Source organism: Bombus vosnesenskii, unplaced genomic scaffold, assembly GCF_011952255.1.
Source record: "Bombus vosnesenskii isolate JDL3184/JDL3185 unplaced genomic scaffold, Bvos_JDL3184-5_v1.1 scf7180000014854, whole genome shotgun sequence".
Lineage (NCBI taxonomy): Eukaryota > Metazoa > Arthropoda > Insecta > Hymenoptera > Apidae > Bombus > Bombus vosnesenskii.
In genome coordinates, this window is record NW_022883686.1 from 958,227 (window position 1) to 979,539 (window position 21,313).

At 37.3% G+C, this 21,313-nt stretch overlaps 1 protein-coding gene across 1 annotated transcript; it reads right to left on the minus strand.

Annotated features, from left to right (window-relative positions):
* Positions 1–468: 468 nt before the first annotated feature.
* LOC117240747 (putative fatty acyl-CoA reductase CG5065) lies at positions 469–2,868 on the minus strand. The gene is made up of 7 exons (XM_033506786.1): positions 2,623–2,868; positions 2,212–2,528; positions 1,865–2,112; positions 1,458–1,641; positions 991–1,176; positions 645–899; positions 469–573 (listed from the first exon to the last, which is right to left on the minus strand). The coding sequence occupies exons 1-7, from the start codon at positions 2,866–2,868 to the stop codon at positions 495–497; spliced, it is 1,515 nt and encodes a 504-aa protein (XP_033362677.1). The 3' UTR covers positions 469–494.
* Positions 2,869–21,313: the final 18,445 nt, after the last annotated feature.

The window sequence follows — 21,313 nt, forward strand, 5'->3', positions numbered from 1 at the left end:
CCGATTGGTCAAGCAACTACAAGGTTCATGAGCAAACAACTTGAGAACCAAAGTGAGCCTTTAGAGCAATTGAAGGATTCTTAAAAATGATTTACTTTAGCACTATTATATTTTAAAATATATTTATTTTCTACCATCATTGTTTATTGCTCAGTAGACTTTCCAATAGTAAATTATTATTGTCAACGAATAACTATCTCGTAACTTTTGTTTGGTGAAGAATGATAGAGGATTTTGTCATTATAATGTTGTCCTTATAATGCAAAAATGTTCATATTCAGTGAGCAGATGAATTGCTTACAGCTCTGAAATCATGTGCGTATAAATAACTGCATTCTTATTAAAACATTAGAGAAAAAACAAGCAATGTCATAAATGGATTTATTTAGAAAGGGACGAGTGAAAGGGCCAAATGAAAAGGCTGTTGAATCCCTTTTTCATAAAATTGAATTTGTATTCCTCTGGTTTAAACAGAAAAAATAAGGTTCGAATAGTCAGTACACGATACGGTATACTATCCATAGTAAGATCATTATACCGGACATTTTAGTGATCTGGTGTATCCAGTACAACCTGAAATAACCGAAAATAAATGTATTTATATTAGTTCCTATTTTTTTATACGAAGATACTTTTATATGCACCTTGATAACCGTTGTCGGGCTGCTGACTTAAACTCTTGTTTCAGAATAAATTTCCTAATTCCCATCAGGTAAATTGCAACGTACTTCCCCCAATCCATATCCCGTAAATCTAGTTTGACCATATCGCCGTCGTTCAACATTTTCACTTTTCTCACTAAGTCAGAACAGTTATCCCTTTGGAAAGTCCATTCGTGCAAGATAAAATATTGTAGCGATGTGAACAGCTTATTACCATTTTTGAGAAGTTTCATCAATCTGAAATATCATTTTTAGTTATTATTACAGATGAAGATATAAGCTATCCGAAAGATTGTTCTCGTTGTTCGAGGATTGGTAGAATACTCACAGTGGTTTACTACCTCGGAGTCTTAAAAAGATATCTACGATGAACGCAGGCAAAACATGCGGAATTACACTCCGAAGGTTGTAAATATATCTATTAGCTATCATTGGACAACCCGGGTACCATAGCGTATCGTTCAGTGGCGTTTCTATGCTACATTTCACCATGGTATCTTTCATCTGACCCCATCTTGCCAATTGAAACAATTACATTGTATTATTAATTAATTGAAATACACTTAAAGTAAAGTTTATTGTTATCCGAGTAACTCAGCAAATATTATGCAATCTAAATAAGTATTACATTACATCACTATCTTTCTAAATTAACGTATTGAGATCAAAATTGGACTTTCATATTCTACGTTTGTGTGCGCTTCCATTGTTCACCTTACTTAAATAAACTGAAACTTATGGAATACTCTAACAATCGAATTACATTAGTAGAAAAAAATTCGTAATAAAAATTACTTAAAAGGGCATGCGTTACTCGTGCAGTTGTAAACTTTAACTTCATGATCTCTATGTAACGTGACATGCCATGCAGTACATATTATCATGTCGACTACGAAATCCACAGGCACTACATCCAATCTTGCATCTCTCCTACCTCGTATCGCTGTTGCACATCCTCTGCTGATTAGCAGAAAGGTACCTGGTAACATAAAATTGGAATAATTTAGAAACTATTTGTGATTTGTGATTAGCAGAAATGCAGCACTCGCAATTGTATTATAGTTCAAAACAAATTTGAACTATAATAATGATAATCTAGTGGAAAGCCTTTCATCTAGCCGCTCACAAACTAAGCAATTAACTCCAATCTTGTGAAATGTAAGGGATATTGAATTACTATTGAAAAATATCTACTAAAATACCTGTAAATCCAGAAATATTCTCTATCCAACCAGGACATGGTTCTTCCAGAGAAGCACCAATTATGCTTGGCCGCACTATCGCAACTGGTAGACCTTTGCACTTGCTTGCTACAATCTGCTCTGCTAAATTCTTACTGAATGCGTATGTGTTTGGATAAGATTTTAAAATCTCTTTTTCCGTTAGGTTTATCGAATTTTTGTCGAATTGGTCGCACATATCGATCACATCTGAAGGTTTCAAGCTCGTACTGCAAAGTCGATAATAAGTGAACATATTATTCACGTTATAATTATGAATATAATATTCGTAAATCATGGAACAACGTTTACGTATAACTTATTCTTACGTATAAACTTTTTCCCCAATCTCATGTAGATTAGCATTACTAAAAGCTGTGCTGACGTGGACGAAGCTAATTGGATGCTTTAGTTCGTTCCAAAGTTCGATGATACGATCTGTACCTTTCGTATTCACATTAACAGCCACGTGTAATGGCTCGTTGAATCTCACAGTGGCCGCGGCGTGAAACACTATATTTACTTTCTCTGACAATATATTTCTATCTTCTCGCGAAAGACCTAAATCTGGCAGACTCACATCACCATTTACGGGATAAACCTTGTTCAAAGCTGAAGGGTGTTTTGCTTTGATGTCATCGTAAATCTGAAGACGAAAAATTACCAACTCAATTCCAGAAAAGAAAGTTAATCAATTTGGCTCCTTGAATATTGAAAGGAACAAGTATATATTTACGAACGGGATCATCTATGAGCTTCTTAAATCGTTGTTCTATCGTTTCGGTAGTTTTTGGACGAATTAGTATGAAAATGGTAGCGATGCGTGGACACATGCGGATCAGTTTTTCGAGGAGACCTTTTCCAACGAAACCGGTTGCTCCAGTCACAAGAATCCCACTACCGGCGTAGAATTCCTCGAGAGAACTCGTCTTATTCAGTTCTTTGTTGATTCCATTTTCATTTGTTTCTTTATTGATTGTATCCATGTTTCAGGATCTTCACACTTGCAGTCCCTATATTTGCCACAGAGTAACAAATAGTAAGTGGAAAAATTTTTAAGATAATGTACAAAATTTGTTATAGCTGAGATTTTTTTACATATTATTTTCCAAAGAAATCTACAGATAATCTTTACAAAGAGAAACATAATTTATCAATATGGTTTCGTTTTCCACGAATCAAATAATTGCGTTATATCAATGGCGCTTCCATTGTAATTTAAAAATATTTCTCCTACTTGGTAGACTTTAATTTAAAAAAAAGCGAGAAGTTGAAAGAACTATTCAAGCATTAAATTCAATTTTTCATGTGGCTGTACATTAATTTGTATTATTACACATTAGTCTATAAAAGTATAATTAATACTTCGAGTTTAACTTTATTCGAGTCAAGCATTTTCCAATTTCCTTTGACTTTTTCATTTCATATTTTATGTGCATGTATATGAATATTGTAATATGTAGTAATCAGTAATTTGCGTGAAAAATGTGCGTGGTCGTACGAGACAGTGTTCGCCCACATTTAGTAGCACCTCCAGAATACTTAATACGTATGTGATTTTTCTGTGCACCCATGGACGAGACGGTCGCGGTGCGTATGTGAAATCAGTATAAACATTGTTTATATATGCTGTTATTCATTAATTATTTATGGAGTCAAAAGGAAGCATATTTCCGATAAGTCGTTAAAGATTTCATTGAGTAAACATCAATAAATAACAATGAGTATAATCTATAATTTATGATTATTCGCGTTTGTGTAAAAAACAAAGCGCAATTTTGTTGTTCTCCATTTTCACCTTAATTTAGCTTCAAGATTCTGCAACCGAACAGCCTATAAAAGTACCTAACCCCTTGTCCCGATTTATCCGAGCACCAATTATTCGATTACCCTAATACCGGAACAATCTATTATCCGAACATAATATTTCCTTATAACGAATGCCCCTTTTGTTTGAAATATGTACTGCATACATATTTTATTAGCGTTCATGTGCAATGTATTCTAACGTATTCTTTCCTTTATTCGGTTCATTAAATTCTGTTTATAAGACTTTAGTATGAAACTTATAGTGCTGTAGCCATCTAAACAAAATAAAAGAAAAACTCGAAAGTGGTGTCAATGGACTAGAATTTATAAATATACATGGTGTTGGGAATGGCCACATGACATACATTGTTGTACTGATATAATGAACTGGCTTCACTGCGAAACAGCTAATGAAATGATAAAAAGTGCCTTTTGAAACGTATGTATTCGAGAAATGGCCTCAATGACTAAGAGTACAAAAATTGACGAGATTGTAGCTCGTTGCAGTTAATTATGTTGAAAGAATTATGTGACTTAGCAACCAAGAAGATATGAAATACATATACACTTAAAAGAATTGTCATTCAATCGTAATCTATGTTTCAATAAACGAAATTTCATATCAACGTGATTGTTCCATTGTCCGGACTGTGCTGCCTCCCTGTTAATTCGGATACGGGAGACTCCACTGTATTTCAGATTACCTGGTTGAAATTTTACTGTCATTGCAAACTGATGAGCAAGGTGTGATAATGTAAATGAGCACAGCGGCTAATGAAATCAACCAAAACATAGAATTTTTACAAATTAGGTGTCTCGTATTATATTTAAATCTTTATTATAATATTATGTACTCTGTAATTTAATTATGTACGAATGTATGTATTTATTGCTATGTATGTATCTGTTATTGTATACGTGTATATCTATATTGCTTTGCAAAATGTAAAATATAAAATAAATGTTTGGGAATTCAAAAACTTCATTTAAACTATTGTAGTAATTAATGATCCGATGATATTTTTGGCATATATGACATTGATAATAATGAATGACATTAATGAAACACTCAACTGAATACAAAATAACAAGGAATCGCCTGTTACCTGATACTGTTTCCACTGCGTATTATTTCGAACAAAAATGCGACTTCACGGTAATAGATACCGATACGTTTGTCACAGTACTGCAACGATATTCGATGTGATGCTCCACTAAATATACTTTTAGTAACATACCCTACTACTGAAACTGGATAATGTTATGCATGAATAATACGATTTATATATTTATCTCCAAAACCAAACAAGAAATAGCCTTGAATAAGCTTTGATCGTGAAAGATCGACGGGAATTGACTTTTTATCCCTGACTGCTTCCACCGCTTGCATTTTAATGACATTTGCATGACATACAACTTCTTATCGATCAAGACAAAGGTTGCATTACAAATACCATTTCTGATGATTACGGATGATCTGTTGTAGTGGAGTTAAACAGCACTAACTCAGAGGCAGTGTAAAACGTATACATATAGGCATAACCTTAATAAAATTATGGTATAACATCACTTATTCTGAAATATTTAAAAAATGAGAAATATATATTTCGGAGATGAAAGGACATCGAAGCCTCCCCTTTGGAACTTCAGGATAATCCCCTAACATTGTAATCTAGAGTCTACTATAGCAGTAATTAAACAATCGTAGTTATTCAATCCGATTGCAATTGTTCGAGATTAGTGACAGTGAGATTTGGCTCGAGGCGACAGTGATAGTATGACCCTCATTAAAGGAAATACCCATAGAGGTACCTGACAGTAAAACATTTTTTTTCTTTTTTTATATTTATTAAAATTTACAATCAATTCTCGCGTTGAGAATTTTCAGTAATTTTTCTGGCGTGGCGCAGTGACATGGCTGTTTATTTATAATAAGTTAATACTTATTATAGATAAGTATAATTTATAAGTAAGTATCATAAGTAAGTGAATATTACTTAATTTAGATAACTAATTGAATCTAGCGTTTAGGTCTAGCGGGTAGTGCCTCTTCAGCCTGCGAATCTGGTCCGTCGTATCGAGTAGTCCAGTGATTAGGGGGTTTCGGTGTTTGTTGATTCTTTTGCTGTATCTGTCGCTATATTTTGCTATTTCCTCTTTGACGGTGGGTATCTTGAGGTCGCGGTGTATTGTTTCATTGGTTACATACCAAGGTGCGTCAATTAGGGATCTTAGCGTTTTCGATTGAAAGCGTTGGAGTATTTCAATGTTGGAGTTACTTGCTGTTCCCCATAGTTGGATTCCGTAGGTCCAGACAGGTTTTATTACGGTCTTGTAGAGGGTAATTTTATTCTGTATATTTAGTTTGGAGCGTCGGCCCGTGAGCCAATAGAGTTTTTTTAGTTTGTCCTTTAGTTGCTTCCTTTTATCTGAGATGTGTGTCTTCCACGTTAGTCTCCTGTCCAGGGTCATGCCCAGGTATCGGACTGTGTCCCTGCTAGGAACTGTTGCATTGTTGATGGTGACCTGGGGGCAGGTTTGTTTTCGGAGCGTGAAGGTTACATGTGAGGATTACTTTTCGTTAATTTTGAAGCCCCATTTTTGAAACCACTTTTCCATGAAGTCGAGACTTCGCTGGAGAGTGGATGAGGCTATTACCGGGTCTGCCTGGGTAGCTAATAGCGCTGTGTCGTCTGCATATGTCGCTATTGTTATCTCGTTTGATATAGGTAGGTCGGCAGTGTAGATGGAGTACAGTAGGGGTCCGAGGACACTACCTTGGAGTATGCCGGATTCTATTGGGAATGTTGCGGAAGTGGCGTCTAGGCATTTAACAATGAATTGTCTATTGGTTAGGTAGGATTTTAGGATGGAGTAGTAGGGGTGAGGTAGGATCTTTTTAAGCTTGTATAGTAGCCCTTCATGCCATACTTTGTCGAATGCCTGTTGGATGTCTAGGAAAACCGCTGAGCAATATTTTTTCTTTTCGAGTGTTTGGCTGATCGTATGTGTTATGCGATGGATTTGCTCTACTGTTGAATGATGTTTTCGGTAGCCGAATTGGTGATCTGGGAGTGTTTTCAAGTTCTCTAGGAGTGGAAGGTGTCGGTTCGTGAGCATCTTCTCGAATAGTTTGGACAGGGTAGGTAAAAGACAGATTGAGCGATAGGAGCTGGTTTCGTATATCGGATTACCGGGTTTAGGGATGAGGGTAATCAATAAGATTTTCCAGGCCTTAGGATAGTGTTCAAGGCGACGGATAGCATTAAAAATCGATGTGATGAGTGCTATCCCTTTTATGGGAAGTTCCTTGATTGCTTTATTGCCTATTAGGTCGTGTCGTGCAGCTTTCTTGGGGTTTAGGCGACTGATCAGAGGAGAGATCAGCCGAGGAGTTGATTTGGACGTGTCTTGATGAGATATTTTTAGTTACGAAGAAGTCGAGAAGGTCGGGTATTTTGTTGGTGTCAGTGGGCCAGTATGTGGGTTCGTATGTGGTGAGGTAGTTAAGGTTGTTGTTTATTATGCTGTTTAAGATGTTTTTGCCTCTTGCTGTAACCAGTCTGCTGCCCCATTGGGTGTGCTTGGCGTTATAGTCTCCTCCAGCTATGAATCTATTGCCCAGGGTGTCCAGGAAGTTATCAAAGTCTTCTTTGGCGATGGAGTGCCTGGGAGGGCAATATACTGCTGAAGTGGTGATTGTGCCATGACAGTCTTCTATTGCTACGTTTGTTGCTTGGAGGTAGTCTTTCTGGAATGATGGAAGTTCGTAGTGCTTAATACTTGCTTTGATTATTATTCCGGTGCCACCGTGGGCCTTTCCGCTGGGGTGTTGAGTATGGTAGAATTTGTAACCATTTATTTTCAGGTAGCTCCTGTCGGTGAAGTGGGTTTCCGATACGAGCATTACGTCGATTTGCTGGTGTTTTAAGAAGAGTTCTAGTTCAAGTTTGTGTTGCGCTAGATCGTTGGCGTTCCAGAGTGCTATGCGCCTTGGTTTTATTTTGAGTCGGGGCGTGCTAATTTTTCCACGATGAGTGTTAGTAGCGATAGCAAGTGATTTATTTGCTCCGATTGTTTCTCTATTAGCTTTTCAATCCTTGAGGAGTTGTCTGTGTTAGGTGGGTTGGAGACACTGTTTTGGGGAAGGTTCCTTTGGCTGTTCGGGTTATTTTGGATGCCTTGTACTGCTTGGGCATAGGAGGTTGAGGTGGAGATGAATTTGGTAGGACTGGGTGTTTGGTTGGTTGAGGGGATTGGGGTAGTCGTGAATTTCGGCGGGCTGGGTGTTTGATTGGTTACCTCTTTTGCTCTGAGTTTAGTGTACCTGTTTGTGTATAGAGTTTTATAGGCTGAGCAGCCTTTATAGTTGGCAGGATGGTCCCCTTGACAGGGGATGCATTTCGCTGGGGTTTCCGGTGATTTAGCGCACTGGTCAGTAGAGTGAGTGCCTGCACATTTAACGCAGCGGAAAGTATGGTTGCAGTATTTCTGCGTATGACCGTACCTTTGGCACCTTTTGCATTGTACTATTTCTTTTTTCACAAGCGGTGGTTCGAATTTTACTATTGCGTTCATTAGGCGACTGATATTGTAGATTTCCTTATTGTTAGGCTTTTGTTTTATCTCTATGAAAAATAAGGATAACGGGTCTTTCGGGACTCTATGCCTTATATTACTTACGTTGATGACTTCGTGGCCGAGTTTTGAGAGTTCGTATTTGAGTTCGTCTATGTCTGATGAGTGATGGATGTTTCGTAGGACCACCCGGAAAGGCCTTTCCTGTTTGAGTTGGTAGGTGTGGAAGTTGGCGTTCAAGGTCCTAAGTATCTTGGTGAGTTGTCTGTAAACTTCTGGGTTCCTCGGCAGTATTTTTACTTTGTTGTTATTTATCTTTAGGTTGTAGTCCTCCTTGGAGATATCTCTCTCTAAGGACTTGATCATTGTCTGTATGTCGATGACATCATCCAGAAATATTTGTGTGGGAGGGGGTATTCTCTGTGATTGTTGGTTTGGCGGTGGGTCTGCGATTTCCATGGCGTCGTTAGTGGATTGCAGTACGGCGAACCTGTTGTGCGCGTTTATTTGTATCGATTGTTCGTTCCGGGTGTCGATTGTGTATGGTTTTGCTGTTCCTATTTTCCGTTTCTTGGTAATATTAGCGTCGTTGGTGCGGAGAGTTCTGCTACACTTCTGCCACGGGGGAGATAACGCGGGGTATTTGCGAGTCTGCTCCGGAGACCCTGATCGCGATTGCTGGGCAATCATCGAGCTAGTTTATTCAATATGAATAACTAGTCGTGAGGCTATGAGGCTAGCATTCGAGTTGGGATTAGGTGCGTGGGATTTTCTTCTCCCGAAAGAATAGCAAACACTTGGCTGTGTTCGCTTTCGACGGTTGGGCGGCACGTGTTGTTTTCGGACTACACTGGGCACTAGAGACACGTCTGCACGCTTCGGCACTCCACAGCGAACTGGTCTTTAGAAATGATTCGGAAAACAGTGTTTTTTGGGTCTGAAGGACCTTAGCTAGCAAATTACTGGGATTTATGATGGGTCCTTAAGAATATTGCGGGTACGCAGCAAGGATGAGCGGACATCTGTTTCCCGTCTGGCCCGCGGTGTGTGGCCTGGTCTAGGTACAGTGTTGCCCGACGCAACATACTCCATGATAAGATACGACAGACCGAACGCCAGTCAAGGAGGAGGAACAGCAATCCTCAAAACAACCCCATAAAACACAAAACAATTCTAAATGACAAAATAACAAGTTTCAAAATCCTAGAAAGAACGATCATAAAAGTAAGCAATAAGGAAAACTTGTTTATCACTGTAGCCTACGCAACCCTCGGAAACCAGAAAGAATTTAGCGACGAATTCAATAAACATTGCGAACTCTTACAGCTCAATAAACCGTAGAACTACTATATAATAGCAGGCGACCTTAACGCAACACATACGAGCTGGAAAAACGAAATAAACAACACGAGAGGCAACTTCATTAGAAACTGGCTAGACAATAAAAGCATCCACTACAAAACAAACTTATACACCTCCGAGCTACCTTCTTGTCAGAAGGAGGCTCACACCTGGACACATGCCTAGCAGATGCGCGACTAAAATTTCAAAACCTACGTTCAAATAACACTGTCACAAAGCCCAAATAAACCAACAAGTGAAGTACAGGACTGCTCAAATACAAACGAAATAGAGATGGAAATCATACAAAAAGACGACGAAAAGGACAACATCAACAAGGATCTACCACAATATAACGAAAGCTGGAAGTCTGTAACTCCCAGCAAAGAAAGAAAAATAAACACAAACACAAACGATAGGAGGACCACAGAAACAGAAAGACAACAATGGCTACAAGAAATTCCTACACAAAACTCCTTCAGCTCACTGACAGAAGAGATGGACACAGACCCTACAGAAAAACCAAGAACACACACTCCCAAGCCACCACCAATCTACATAGACGCTAAAATAATAGACCCCCTCATTGATCTGCTAAACAGCACGGCAGGAATAGAAAACTACACCATTAAACAGCTCAAACTGGATCAGGTAAAAGTACAAACTAATAACTCAGAAATCCACAGGAAAGTAACAAAAGCGCTAAAGGGAAAAAACGCTGGGTATCACACTTACCAACCCAAATCCGACAAAAGCTACAAAGCAGTAATCAGAGGTCTACACCCTGAAACAAATACAAACAAAATATGCGAGAAATTGGCCAAGATCGGACATCAGGTAAGAACGATCAACAATACAACCAGATTTGACACTAAGCAACCACTACCGCTATTCCTAATAGAGCTAGAACCTAAAAGTAACAACAAAGAAATATTTGCAATTAAAAAAATCTCAAAACAATAATCACAGTTGAGCCACCCAGACATAAAAAAGACATACCACAATGCATGCGGTGTCATTAATATGGACACACAAAAAACTACTGCAACAGAAACACGGCGTGGGTCAAATGCGCAGGAAAGCACCTAACAGTAAACTGCCCACACACGGGGAAAATAAATGACGTAAAATGTCACAATTGCGGTGGAAATCACCCAGCCGGCTACAAAGGCTGCGTAGTCAGAAAACAACTACAAAGCAAACTTTTCCCGCCGATTCGAAACAGGACACACAACAATTTCCACACGCAACAGGACAACACAGAATCTATGTCAACACCAAATACACAGCATGTAATGAATAATAACCACACTAACACCAACACCGTTAGAAATCGAAGCTACGCGCAAGTAGTCAACCGGTCGTCACCCTTAGACAGTCAAGAACAGAACAACCACAGCAACGGTACTACAGAAATCAAAGAGTTAATAAAACATTCCATAAAAAACACCGAAATACTCACAAAAATTATAAGCGAACAAAACGAACTCCTCAGACAGCAAACAGCAGATAACAGTCGTGTTACAATTACTTACTAACATGATGAGCAAAAAATAAAAATAGACACGCTTAAAATAGCAGCCTGGAACTCTAACGGCCTACAAACTAAAACATTCCTGTATAGCAATAACATCGATATACTACTCATCTCAGAAACACACCTCACAATAAAAAGTTACATAAAAATACCGCACTACACCATATACAACACCAAGCGTCCCTCAGGGAAAGCACACGGAGGGACGGCAGTAGTAATAAAAAACGACATTAAACATCGCCTACACAGCCAGGTCAGTAAGGAACATATACAAGCAACCACCGTTACTGTACAGACTAGCAGCAACCAACTGCAGTTGTCAGCAGTATATGTACCGCCGCGACACAAAATTACATCGCAAATGTGGGAGAGTACTTTCGACACTTAGCTGACAAGTATATTGCAGCTGGAGACTATAACTCAAAGCACACACTATGGGGATCAAGAATCACCACACCTCGAGGCAAAACCTTGGAAAAATACATTAGAAATAATAACCTCAATATATTATCCACAGGAAGACCGACATACTGGCCGACAGACCTGAGCAAAATACCTGACCTGCTAGATTTTGCAGTTACAAAGGGACTAAACGCAAATAAACTAAACATAGCACCCAGCCTCGAGCTTACCTCTGACCATAATAATTACATACGGAAACAAACCTTTCCAGCAGCACAGAGACGCTATGCAATAAAACCACTAAATGGCAAATATTCAAAGAAATAATAGAGAGAAAAATCAGCTGCAACATCCCACTGAAAACACCCGAAAACATCGATCAAACAGTAACAACGCACACAGAAACTATCCAAGAAGCAGCAAGGGCAACCACTATACCTGAAACAACCAACAGACAAACAGAAACAGTCCCACTAGACATCTTCGAAAAAATAAGAGAAAAAAGAAAAGCGAAAGCAAAATGGCAAAGACACAGAACAAAAGAAAACAAAAAACACCTAAACAAACTCGCAAAAGAAATAAAAAACAAAATAAAAGAGCACAACAACAACGAGTTCACAAAGTTCATCGAGTCACTATCTCCTCACGAGAATTACAACTACTCTCTGTGGAAAGCCACAAAAAAAAAAAATAAAGAAGACAATAAAAATGGTACCAGCAATCAGAAGAGCAGATAACACATCGGCAAGAAGCAACGAAGAGCAAGCTGAGGAATTTTCAAACCACCTATGCAACATATTTACCCCACATAACATCAACAACAGCAACCACAATAGTCATATTGTGGACGAAGATGCGCTAACCACTAGTACACCAGCTGACAATAACTACACCATACCCAAAGCAGCAGCACAAGAAATCAGAAACATAATTGAGAAAACAAAAAATAATAAAGCACCAGGAATCGACCTAATTAACGGCAAAATCTTGAAAAACCTTCCACCAAAAGCGATAAGACAAATCACAATAATAGTTAACGCAATACTAAGAATACAATATTTTCCAAAATCTTGGAAACTGGCACAAATCATAATGATACCCAAACCAGACAACGACCCACACGAAACCAAATCCTACCGACCAATCTCATTACTTCCGGTATTCTCTAAGATACTAGAGAAAGTAATTTACGACCGAATAAAACCTATAATAGAGAAGAATCAACTAATACCGGATCACCAATTCGGATTCAGAAACAAACACTCCACAATAGAACAAACGCACAGACTCGTCAATGAAATCTTACAGGCGCTGGAAACAAAACAATATTGCACGGCACTCTTTATGGACATCGAAAAAGCATTCGATAAAATAAACCACACTAGCCTACTCCAATCAATCAGGAAACAGTTCCCGGAGCAGATATACCAACTAATCAAATCATACTTAAGCAGCAGAAGCTTCATAGTAAAAATCAAAGACACATACTCTGAAGTTAAAGAAATCAAGGCAGGAGTTCCGCAAGGAAGCGTCCTAGGACCAATTTTATACACATTAGACACGGCCGACATACCAACAACTAACAATAGCAAAATACTGACATTCGCGGATGACACAGTTGTACTAGTCAGGCACACTAGCCCTGCAACAGCAGTTACATTACTACAAGAACATATCACAAAAATAGAAAAGTGGCTTCAAGCAAAACAAATCAAAGCAAACCCCGAAAAATGCAAACACATTACATTCACACTGCGAAAACAGAAACCACCAAACATTGTACTAAACGGCACACACATGATACAAACAAGGTAAGTCAAATACCTAGGACTCCACCTAGATGCACGACTCACATGGAAACAGCATATTAAAGCAACAATAGACAAAATACAGATGGCAAGGAGACAAATGTACTAGCTAACAAGTCGAAAATCCAAACTAAGCATAGAAAACAAACTAAAAATATATAATATGGTCATAAAACCAATGTGGACATACGGAATAACCAAACCAGATAACCAAAATACAGGCAATACAATATAAAATGCTCAGAACAATAGCAAACGCGCCATGGTACGTTAGAAACAAGGACATTCGGAAAGACCTGGGAATACCAACGGTCACGGAGGAGATTAACAGAAGTGCAAGAAGGTACAGAGAAAGAATAGCAACGCATCCGAACCGGCTGGCAGCGGAAACGGTCGGCGCAACAAACATAAAAAGAAGACTAAAAAGGAAACACCCTACAGATCTCACAAAGGGCATAACCTAATATACAAACACTAACCATACTAAAGAAATAAATCAATCAAATTCGAAGATGGTATCCCACTGGGGGTAGCCATCCACATGTTATATTATTACATGACTAAGCTATAATATTTTACCAAATGTCCTACTGGACAAATTGTAAAATGTAAATAAATAAATAATTAAAAAAAATGGGACCGCAGGAAGAATGACTTTCCGTCCCGACGATGCCACAGAGGAAAACTATGATGGGGTGTGTCTAAGGACACGAGATCATCGGATTCGTCGAGAAAAGCCTTCGTTCAGAAAGTAAGGGAAATTGGCGTTGCTGCTAATTGGTCAATCTCCATATCGGTGGTTAGAAAAAGATGCTAGCCGCCCTCGAGGGAAAGTTGCTAGTGGGAGACGCCGCTCGTTGAAAAATATGTCTCCCTTATCTTCCCGTAGTTGGGACAAAGACTGTTTGTCTGTTTGAAGGACTTTAGTTAACTAAACCTTAAGATTTATAACGGGCCCTCGGGCTAGCCGAACATGTACTGCGGAGACGCATCGACATCTGGCAATCATCTTACTCGAAGAATAGGGTCTGCGTGTGGCGAGCCACGGGACAGAAACCGTTGGAATGTTTACTGTCGCGTGTCGCCACGAATATTTCTTTTAAGGAGAGCTATAGAATTACTCCATACCTTTGTTAGACAAAGCGTTCATCCCGTGACCACGGCTACGTTCGGCGACTGACTGTCGCCTCGAGCCCAAGCTCATTATCACAACTCTCGAACAATTACAATCGGATTGAATAACTACAATTGTTCAATTACAGCTATAGTAGACTCTAGGTTACAATGTTGCGGGATTATCCAAAGTTCCAAAGGCTCCGGTGTTCTTTCATCTCCGACATATTTATTAACAAGTGTCTTCTTTTGATCGCGTCGCGTATCGCTCTCGGTTTCGCTACTCAGTCTCGCTGCGTGGTTACAACGCGACCTTTTCACTTCCTGGTTCGGACCTAACCGTCGATCGGATTCGATTCTTTTCTTTTTGTCGCCCCTCAATATCCCCACTATCCACGCGTTTGTTAGGCGTTCGAGACCGTTGCCGCGCGTTCTTCTCCAACGTTCGGCGGAAGAACCGCTGGGATATAGATGGTTCATTAGGCACTTTGCTTCAGCGGTATACAATGTTGCCAAGTGTTGCCACTGTTCTAGTATGATACAGACAGTAATTGTAGACAATGCTGGTAGCTCCGTAAATGCATTTCGTTTGTTTAACATATCATTTAGCATTGGTGTAGATAATTTTCAATGTGATAAATACATTGAGAGATTATCGGCAACATCTGCATCAGGAATCATGAAGATGAAAATTATCTAACTGATGTTGAAGACGATGCATCTTTCACCTTGGATATCAGACCGTGTTTATCACAACATTTTAGACATGCACACATGTCTTTAAGTCTATGTACTACAATTGATTGCGTGACGGTAATGTGTGAAAAATGTGATTAACAACTTAATTAACAACAACGTTATGTCCAAATGCAATGCATTACGGAAATGTACCGCACGTCCTAAATTAGCCGAAATTATGCAAAATACATAAAGTTATACTTTGAACAGAACGGGAATAGCAAGATGGAATTTCCTATGCGATCTCGTTGCAAACACCACTAGTAAAAGTTTTAGATATCATGCAGAGAGAAAAAGGGCCACATTATGGCATTGCGCTTTCGGTTTTGTGTTTAGAAAAAGGTTAGAAACATTAATAAAAGGTAATACAAGTTCTGTACGCCATTAGTTAAAGGATTATCGAAGAGTTTCTATACAAGATTAGTATCATCTTTTTATTTTGCCACGATTGAGGCTAAGTAAACTGCAGTTATAGCGTTCTCGTTTTTATAATTCAAATCTCGATGGCTGAATTACATCCACAATTACATGCAGAACTTGAAACGGTTGTTGCTGACAAGTACGTATAGATAAAATAATTTCCTTATTATTATTGCGATAACGTATGCAGTATTATTTTTTTACGTAACTTGCCTTCTCCTTTTTATGTTCCTTAGAGACCGTCAGAGGATATTGATAGCACAGATGATGACCTTCTCGACTTTGGATCGTCACAATCTGAAATTTATAATTGAGTTTCTATTAATACAGAATTAGAAATCACAAAATTTTCTTCCGCGAAAGTCGTGATTTGCATATGTTAAAGGATTATCCATTGATTCGACGTATATTTTCTTTGATATAACACACCAATGTCTTCTTCTGTATCCGTGGAGAGATTGTTCAGTTATGCGTTAATGATAAAATTACCAAAGAATAACAAAATTTTATATTTAACGTTTGAAAGAAAGTTCATTGTAAAGGCCAATATAAAAAGAAGTGTACAAGAAAGTGTGAAAAAAATACATTATATTCAGTATATTAAACATGTTCCTTTATCTGCAACATGATATAATTATAATATAGTTATAATATATAAATATAACAATTACAAATATTTTAATTGGGATAAACCTTTATCCGATTAAGTGATATTTATATTATATCGACTTCGAGAGAGGGGACTTCTAATTCAATGAGTATATCTTTTTCTTTCCTTTTTTTCATGCATCTTGTAGGATATACTCTTTCGTTAATCTTGTTAAGAAAACTTTTCCGATTTGTTTATTCTAAACTATGTTCTGTTTTAAAACATTAATTTCACCGATGAATGATATACCGATTTCGTGTATGTCTATCGATTTCCATGGAACGGCTTGATGAACCAAAACGATTCCTGTTGCATCTCATAGAGCATATTCTCCTGTTGGTCTCGTGATATAATCTTTTTGCGTTAATTTTTCAGTGATTGCTCTGCAATCGTTGAACTGATATTAAGATGCTTCGCGTTGAACTGATATTAAGATGTCTTCCGTTGATCACATTAAAGAATTTTTCACGCATGATTATTGTCAAGTAGTCAGTCAAGCAGTCATGACCATTTTTATATATGCGTATCGATCGCTCTGTGCTGGATTAACCAGTTGGGATAAAACATCCTGCATCTTGTAGAGATAGTCTAATGATTGGTCTCTCTTGTGAAATTTGTTCAATTTCTTTATTCTTATCATTATTGCAAATGAACCGTCTTATTCGTCATTTCATTCGGTTGTATCCCACCGTTTCTCACAAACTAGTTGCTGGAAGTGATGAAATTGGGCGGTTGTTTTACAAAATTTTCACTGGGAGAGTATATCGCCCGGTTCTAAATATAGGTTTGCCATTCAATGCTGACTTGTTTCGTATATTTTATTACTAACTCCTTGTTTCAAAGATATTTGGGTCGTTTCTTGACACATTGGTCGTAGAAAGTAGGCTTTAGCTGTTTTTTTGGCGAAGAAAGTCCTGGTAATCTTTGCATTTCTGCAAGTACCTTTTTGTCATAGGATTCATTAATAAATGTCTTAGGCGTTAAATCAGATGTAGCAAGGCCGTCTAACGTTTTAACACGACTAAGAGCAAAGTAGATTTGGTCGTTTGAAAAATTCTTTTTGCCAAGACCAATTACAGCCCTGTTTGGTGTAGTTTCTCGTAATTTATGTACGGTCACTACAGTTTAGGATAAGGGATAACATTCTGCGTTTAACGTTAATTTCATAACCTTTCATCGCCTGAAATGTTGCACTATTAGAGATATCGGAATCTAGCCATCGATGTCTTTGAATTTGCTTTCAATGGATTCGTCCTTAAATTTTATAAGCACTCAGTCCGGGAATGCCCCGTCTTCCAGCTCATTTCTTCAAAGTGTTGACGATGTAAATTTTTTTACCATTCCCGTTGCGCCGTTCATCAAACCACCAGAATTGACATGTTTCGTCGTAACATAATTCGTAATCTCTCAGTTAATGCTATTGTATGCAAGATTCCGCTGCATTTATTTACATTTGCAGAAGTAACATTCTTGGATGATCTTTTTCCATACCTAGCGAAACTCGTCTTACTGAGTAAGTAATGTATATACAATGTGATTATGCTATCTCATTTTTGTATCATTTTCGTCCATTAATTTTGCTGTCGGGAATATTCTTAATGCTGCACCAACTACAAACTCTCAGAATAGAGGAATTCTCCTTCGCTCGCATAGTATTTCTTATTGAGGAATTGCTATGTCGCCAAATCGTAAATTATTTAATAGGTCGATAAACTCTGTATCGTCCTTCTGCCTTATATTCGTGACGAGTTCGGAGATTGAAAATTGGTACCAAGAATTAATATCTGCAATGTGATTGTAATAATCACGCCACTGTAGTTGTACAAAACAACAACGTTCTTTTACCGGGGATAGCTATATGATGTCACCAAATACAAGTACATTTATGCGATATATTTCTTCGCTGGTTTTGAATTTTTACAGTCTGTGTTCTCAATCCTCATTTGTATAGTTTACCTTGGCACGTTTACCTGTTACGTCGAGATGGGTTTTTGCGGTTTCGTCATGACATAACCTCGTCTATGTCTAGATTACGAAGGTCTAGGCTACGTCGAGTGCTGTCGCGTGAACTATCTGAATTGCAAATTTTATTAAGTATAATTTAAATTTTATAAGAGTGTCTGTATATACGAGGATACTCTTTTCTGTAACCGTGATAAAATTAATTAGTCATGTACCGATGATAAATTGTATTAGAGACTGATGAATATTCCTAATTGTTGCATTAAATGAAAATAAATAACACGGAATTGTAACGATAAATAAACATGTAATTGAATTTTAGACACTTTGTATTAATTTAACTAACCAGTTTAACAAAATATTTAACGAAAGCTACTAAAAGACATTTAAAATACAATTACATAAAGTAATTAAATCGCAAGCAATGCAAACTCATGGTATAGGTAGAGAATATTGAGAATATTTAAATAGAAAATTAAGCGTTGAAACTAGATCACGTAGATGCTATTTTCGGCAGAAAACAGAGCTGTAGACTCTTTGTAGATGCAATGACTTTCATGATATCTTATTCTTCCCATTGACTTGTTAAATAGACATAAATTTTTAGCTCATTACGAATGGTATGCTTGATGTTTGATTTGATGTTTGATTTAGAGTAATACTCTGTCCGTAATTGCCCCGTAGAGATTTAAAGTCCATGGAAAAACGCCGCACATAAGTAAATTTTAGTAATAATTATATTTGTAATATTTCTTATATGCGAATAGTGTTATGGTACGTAAATGATTATTTTTCACGTAAAACCATACCCTGTAATGATTGATGATACGAATCTGCCACTGTGTAATCGCTTATACCTAACTCTAGTTCTAACAGCAGCTCATAGATGGCGCATATCAAATTTCGATTGTAGTAGCAGAGAAGAAACTTCGTCTCTGACAATACAAACAAAGTACAGAATAGGCAGAACATGCAATGTCTTTTCACGTACTACATTCTGCGGATCACATGAACTTACCTTTTTTGTGTTACATGCAACGTTATCTATTCATTATAGCAGCGATTTGAATTATGATTAAAACTGAAGACTTCTACAAAGTTATAAATAGAATATAACATAATATAGAATTTTACACTTGCACGTATTTCTGCCTTAGAAAATCGCAACGCAACCTATGAATTACTCAAAAAGACAAATTACGCTCAGTGAAGAGAGCAAGAAAAACAACAACGAGAGCTATAAAAGAGCAAGAAGATCAACAGAAACCTGCTTCTGTGGATGAATATTTATTGACCGATCAAGTACATCATGAATGTATTAAATCTAAGGATAAAATTTTGTGTAATGTATTATGTGATGTTTTTCACCATGTCTTGAGCGATATCTTACATTTTCTACAATGTCTTGCGATATTTTGCAATATCCCAATGTATCCCATGTGTGTGTTATTGACTTTGTGAAAATATTACATAATATTATATTTGTTTCTATAGTATCTATTAGGTTATTACGTTTTACGTAGTTTCAATAACGAGGAAACAATTCCAAATGGAACAAAACCAATATGTACAATAGCAATGAGGATTGTTGGTATATGTGCTTCTGGTTCATCTTCAGAAAAAGATATATATCTATTAATTTTTGTTTCTAGACAGAGAAAATATCTAAAAATCTTATTATTATAAGATCATGTACTAAAATTATCAGAATAAATGAGAGGAAGTTGTGTGAGACAATTATGCCAGTGTGTAACCCGCTCTGTAACGTATCGACGCAAACAGGAAGTTTTTTATGACGTTCTACATGGAAACTAAATACGCGTCTTTGTACGTATACTTACTTCCTAATGAGACTTAAACGTTAATCGATAACAGGGTAACGGAAGCTCTTAGGATCCTTTGCTCCTCTGCTTTCTTCGCTCCTTTCACATTTGCATTATACACTGATAAAAATTTAAGCAAGTAAACTGTCAAGAACTTTTTATACTGTTATATTTATTGTATTAGATTAGTGTGATCGGGATTTGACTCGACCCCGATATATATACGAGGAATACGAGGAAAAATTATATTTATACGGAACGGAAACACGTAAAAGTGTACCGGATTAACGATCGCAAACAGAAAAGATGTCGAACAAACATTATATTTCTTTATCTTTGCATCACCGGCTCTTGATATAAATTCAATAACTTCGATGTGATATTATGTTACTGTCTGTAACTATCTAACTATAACTATGTTACTGTTTATCGAATTATACAATTAAATTGGTTTAATACTACAAAACCTGGAGCTATTGCTTTCCTCTCTTCGAGCACGACATTCGATTGAAGAAAGTGAGTATAAATTCAAGTATCATAATTCGTGTTCAGAATTTTGAGTGGCCGTCCGTTTATGGACAGGCCCAATCCCTTTTTTAGGAAATTCCGAATTACATGTTCTCCTCGAGCTGTAAACCTGATGACTTCGAGGTTAGGTGAAAACCCCGGGAAAGGACCAGCCAGAAGGGCACGATGGACAGACGAAACCCAACAGCTGGTAAGGAGAATCGGCAACGTAAGAGAACAGTTAATATTGAAATTACTGAAATATTGAAATTTGAAAATCAGGAGTGCCAACTTTAATAAACTTCAAATAGAATACACTTTCGATTAGAATAACGTAAAATTATTTTTTTCTATTATAAATTAGTTTAATGATGACGTTCCCTGTTAGAAAATAAGTTACGTTAAAAAAATAAAAAAATTCTCGGCAAGGCAATCAACGAATAAACATGTAATTAGCAACCAGTAACGAACTAGAAACTAACATCTTCCGTATTAACTCCGTTCATTTAAATATTTTCATTTCAGAGAATACGGGAAAATGCTTCGCATAAGGATTCTAGGATTTAAAAGACTGAAAAATGTGGTAATAAGGTTTAGAGAAAATGCAAAAGTCAGTTTTGGTTTTTCAAATAAAATCATATGCCTTTTAATACGTTAATCCAGTTCGGCATTCTCTATAAAAAAGTATTAACCTATTTTTATCCAAAACTATATTAATTTAGCAGATATTTTAACTTGAATTTA